Raw genomic sequence first — 4,920 nt, 5'->3', positions numbered from 1 at the left:
AGAGAGAAAGAGAAAACATTAGAGTTTAGAGAGAGAAAGCAAAGTGGTTTTGCGAGGTGAGAAGGGCGGTTTCGTAACGGTTGTTGGCGGTTTTGCGTTTCGGTTAATCATCCATAGATCTTCTTCTTCTGTGATCGTTCGTTACGGTTATACTAAGGAAGTGGAATCGAAGAGTTTGGAGATTTGATTGGTGTTTAACGCTAAATTGCTCATTAAGCTCCTCATTGACGGTGTTTTAATCCTTAATTATTGTTGTTGTCGTTGGTTAATTTCTGGTGTTGCATATAAAGAGCTCAAAAGATTTCTGTGAGAGCAGAGAGCAGAGAGAGAGAGAGAGAGGGAGTATTTTTGTCTTTGGTTACGAAGATTTTGGAGGAGAAAGAGAGTTCAATGATGGCAAATCGAGGAGGTTCGTTTTCGCCGGCTGAAGGTAAAAAAAACAAAAAAAAAAAGTTGATTTGATTTCTTGTACTTGCTCGGAGTCTGCTTGATTTTTCCCGAGAAAATGCAAAGTAAAAAAATTTGCTGTTTTTTTGTGGGGTTTTGTAGTGGGCGAATTGTATCCGGAGCTATGGAAGGTTTGTGCCGGTCCGCTCGTCGACGTTCCTCGCGTGAAGGAAAGGGTTTATTATTTTCCGCAGGGACACATGGAGCAAGTAAGTGCTCATGATTTAACTTTGTTTTTCAGATCGGTTTTTGTTTGTTTCCCGGTAAAAAGTTTTTGTTTTTGTTTTTCACGGGAAAGTCATGAGCTTTGAATGTTGTATTCTGCTTCACCAAGTTTCAATTTTTGCGTTGACATGAAATTGAATATAGTGTTTTTTTTTTTTTTTTGGGTGCTAATTCTTGTAGTTAGAAGCCTCAACAAATCAGGAGTTGAATCAGAGGATTCCACTGTTTAATCTTCCCCCGAAGATTCTTTGTACTGTTATCAACGTCCAGCTCCTGGTATTCTCTCTCCCTCTCTCTCTCTCTCTGATTTTACTCTTTGTTATTTTCGATATTTGTTTCCCTTTATTATACCTTGAATTTGTCTATCCTCGAGTTTGGGTTTGTTCAACATGGAAACTGATATCACCAAAAGGGTGCATTGGTTTTCCTCTTTTTAGGCTACTTGTTAAAAGGGTTTGTTTATCTGTTTCTCAAAAGACCAAAATAGATTCTTTGATTCTTTTCCTTGACTTACCCGAATTACCAACTTATATAGGCGGAACAAGAAACAGATGAGGTTTATGTGCAAATTACTTTGATGCCAGAGTTAAATGTAAGAGCCAGTTACACTTCTTTGTGATTTCAACGGGTTGATAATTGTTTTTAAGATGCTCAAATTAAATGGTTTGATTGTGCCAAAAAAATCTCCAGCAAACCGAACCTACAAGTCCTGATCCTCCCGTTCCCGAGCCTCCGAGGCCGACTGTTCACTCATTCTGCAAGGTTTTAACTGCGTCTGATACGAGCACTCATGGTGGATTTTCTGTTTTGCGGAAACATGCCACTGAATGCCTTCCTCAACTGGTAAATTCTGCTTGTCTCAGATCTTGTTCTCTTATTTTCATCAATCATCTGTGTGTTTATGTTAACTTGCTGTTGACTTATGTGTTTGAAACTTTGAATCTTCTTCAGGACATGACTCAGTCAACCCCAACTCAGGAATTGGTTGCCAAGGATCTTCATGGTTATGAGTGGCGATTTAAGCATATTTTCAGAGGTAGTGGTCTTTATATGTTTGGCTGTTTAGTTGTTTCTAATGCGTGACTTTCAGGTTGAGGAGATTTTTCATTTTCCATTCATTTTCTTCTCTATTCATCATGGTTTGGACAACCGGACTATGGAAATCTTGGTCATGTTATCATACGAGTCCTTCAACCAAACCCAAATGGCTTATTCTTAGAAAATTCTCTGTTTAACGGAGCAGGTCAACCAAGAAGGCATTTGCTTACAACAGGGTGGAGTACATTTGTTACTTCTAAGAGATTAGTTGCCGGGGACTCTTTTGTATTTCTCAGGCATGATGCTTTTTCATCTTTTCTTATTAATTTATTTTCTATAATTAGAACAGTTATTTACCCCACCCCTCAACAATGTCGCATCAAGTAGTTCATCATATGGTATATGAAACTTTTAGTTGCATATATCCCATGTGCCATGGATCTAATGATAACATATGTAATACTTCGTTGGGCAGAGGTGAGAATGGGGAGTTACGCGTTGGCGTGAGACGTCATGCTCGTCAATCAAGCAGCATGCCATCATCTGTAATTTCAAGTCAGAGCATGCACCTAGGAGTGCTTGCCACGGCTTCTCATGCTGTATTAACCCAGACCCTCTTTGTTGTTTATAACAAACCACGGTATGTTCATTTCAAGTCTCAATGTTTTTATCAATTTTAAATGGACTCTGTCGGATTGTAACTGATTATTATTATTATTTTTTTTTGGTAAAACCTTTTTAGGACAAGCCAGTTCATTATTAGCTTAAACAAGTATCTGGAGTCTCTAAGTAATAAATTTGATCTTGGCATGAGATTCAAGATGAGATTTGAGGGGGAAGATGCCCCTGAAAGAAGGTAACATAAGCGGTACATGGTCGTTATAAGTTTTTTATTTTTCTTTTTCAGTTTTCTAATAAATACTTTTCCTTTTTCTATTACTTAGGTTTTCCGGCACAATAGTTGGCGTTGAAGATATATCGCCTCAGTGGGTGAATTCAAAGTGGAGATCATTAAAGGTAAATGTTATCCTTCATTTTTTATCCTTCCTTTTGCCCTTATATTCTTAAGTGAAAATTAGTGAAACAAGCTCTCGTCTATGCCCCAGGTTCAATGGGATGAAGCTGCATCAATTCCTAGACCTGATAGAGTTTCACCATGGGAGATTGAACCTTTTGTGGCTTCTGCGCCTGGAAGCTTGGCTCAACCACCTGTGCCAAAGAACAAAAGGCCTCGACCACCCAATGATAATCTATCCCTTGGTATGATTATTTTTTGTTAATTTATAGTGTTCCTTTTGTTTCACTTTTACGGCAAGTAAGTTGATTTTGTTTTTGACTCTGTTTTTATTTGGAATTTAGATACTACAAGTTCTGCCGCCTCAGTTGTCTGGAATTATGGATTGACTCAATCCCACGATATTACACAACTAAGTGTTGCTGCTGAAGCCAAAAGAAATGAAAATCATGTTGTACGACATCATCACCAGACAGATCCAAAGGGTCATGCTGAAGGGACCTGGCTATCTTCTCCCCATCCAACTGGTTCCCAGCAACATTTCCAGGATGCCTCGGAGGATAACAAAAGTATATCTGTGGGCCCTATTTACTTTGGATATTCAACTCAAAACCTTTCAAAGCAAAACAATGATCAGATCTTGGACCAATGCGATAAAGGGAAGAAAATTGAGACAACTGGTACTTTTAGATTGTTTGGTTTTGAGATGATTGATCATTCACCAAATTCACCTTCTGTAGAGAAGGTATCTAGACAACCAATTAGTGTTTCTACGGCAACCACTGAGGGGCAAGTTAGTACTTTGTCGGTTGCTGAGGCAGAGCAGAAATGTGGCAGTTCAAAGGCTTCAAAAGAAGCCATTCGTGAGCAGTTATCAAAAGAGACTCAAAGCAAACAAAGTTGCTCGGCTTCTGCAAGGAGTCGCACCAAGGTGCTGAAAGTAGAATATCATTTAAATGCCAACTTTACATTAAGGATTTTATGTTCTCTCAAACGAGTTTCTGATACACACGTTGTGTTTGTTTTTGGTGTACGAACATGCAAAAGGTTCAAATGCAAGGAGTTGCTGTTGGCCGGGCTGTGGATTTGTCCTTGCTGGAAGGATATGACCAGCTGATAGATGAACTGGAAGAGATGTTTGACATCAAGGGGCAGCTTCGCCCACGTAACATGTGGAAAATTGTTTTTACCGATGACGAAGGGGATATGATGCTTCTGGGCGATGATCAGTGGCAGTAAGTATTCTTAACACCGTCACAAATTTCATTGTCACTTTGTTTGTATTCAGTATTCAGCTTAATCTTGTGACAGCTTCCACAATATGATATTTTTATATTGTCATTGCTGTTGCAGATTCTTCTGTAAAATTGTAAGGAGGATCTTCATATGTTCAAGCCAGGACGTAAAGAAGATGAAATCAGGGAGCAAACTTCCAATGTCTTCATTAGAAGGTGAAGGGACCGTAATAACCTCGGAGTCAGCAGAAAATTGATACATTGAACTTTCATTCCTCCTTTTCTTTTCCCTTGTTTGTTGTGGGGGGTCATGTTTGTATTGTTTGTTTGTTTGATGGGGGTCATGGTGGGTGTGTTCTAATTTTGGTCAAAGTGAGAACAGTTTGAACTTGGAATTTGTTTGATGGGGGTCATGGTGGGTGTGTTCTAATTTTGGTCAAAGTGAACAGTTTGAACTTGGAAGAAGAAGAGAAATTGGCTAATTCTTAGCTCGTTTTTTAGAGCTAACTAGAAGTAGAAATTGACCGGAGTCAGAAAAGTTCTAATGCATCAGTGGGAGTAGATGGTAGGGATTAGAATCTGTGAATATTAATTTAATACCCCTTTTGCTGTGGGCGGCAAGTGGGGTCTGGGGATGTGGCCGAGGTTTGTGTATTTCTTCATTGTTATGTAAATATCGGTGTTTTTCTTATTGTAATCTTTGGTTGTTAGTGAGTGGCAATTATGCAGTCTTCTGTTGCTATCTTTTGCTCTGAATGATTCGAAATAAGACCATGTCTGCGTCATTAGGAGCAAGTTATTGTGAACCTTTCCGCGTTGGATTCTCTGAATGATTCATAAAGGTTGAAGCTTTTAGGTAGGAGTTTCGCGTCTTATAAATAACGAGCAACCCATATTCAATGCATACAAATTATCTATCAAGCCAAATTGGCCGTGTACTGAGCCAACAATATGCCCTTT

The 4,920-nt window shown here is 39.0% G+C and overlaps 1 protein-coding gene across 1 annotated transcript; it reads left to right on the top strand.

Annotated features, from left to right (window-relative positions):
- Window positions 1-16: 16 nt before the first annotated feature.
- Window positions 17-4,349, top strand: LOC21386679 (auxin response factor 9). The gene is made up of 14 exons (XM_024174341.1): window positions 17-430; window positions 550-656; window positions 853-948; window positions 1,208-1,264; window positions 1,363-1,515; window positions 1,624-1,708; window positions 1,916-2,006; window positions 2,186-2,350; window positions 2,453-2,566; window positions 2,655-2,727; window positions 2,817-2,970; window positions 3,070-3,656; window positions 3,773-3,960; window positions 4,079-4,349. Exons 1-14 carry the CDS (start codon window positions 391-393, stop codon window positions 4,215-4,217), a joined length of 2,049 nt encoding a protein of 682 aa, XP_024030109.1. The 5' UTR covers window positions 17-390; the 3' UTR covers window positions 4,218-4,349.
- The last annotated feature ends 571 nt before the right edge of the window (window positions 4,350-4,920 follow it).

The sequence above is a fragment of the Morus notabilis genome, unplaced genomic scaffold (genome assembly GCF_000414095.1).
Source record: "Morus notabilis unplaced genomic scaffold, ASM41409v2 Scaffold1408, whole genome shotgun sequence".
Classification (NCBI taxonomy): domain Eukaryota; kingdom Viridiplantae; phylum Streptophyta; class Magnoliopsida; order Rosales; family Moraceae; genus Morus; species Morus notabilis.
The sequence above is the reverse complement of the archived record's forward strand: the minus strand, read 5'-3'. Positions and strand labels throughout refer to the sequence as shown.

Excerpts from the sequence above, each read along its gene's own strand:
- LOC21386679 (XM_024174341.1), top strand. The coding sequence starts at position 391 with ATGATGGCAAATCGAGGAGGTTCGTTTTCGCCGGCTGAAG. Across the intron at positions 431-549 it reads TTCGTTTTCGCCGGCTGAAG|TGGGCGAATTGTATCCGGAG; the intron begins GTAAAAAAAACA and ends GGGGTTTTGTAG. Across the intron at positions 3,961-4,078 it reads CTGGGCGATGATCAGTGGCA|ATTCTTCTGTAAAATTGTAA; the intron begins GTAAGTATTCTT and ends TTGCTGTTGCAG.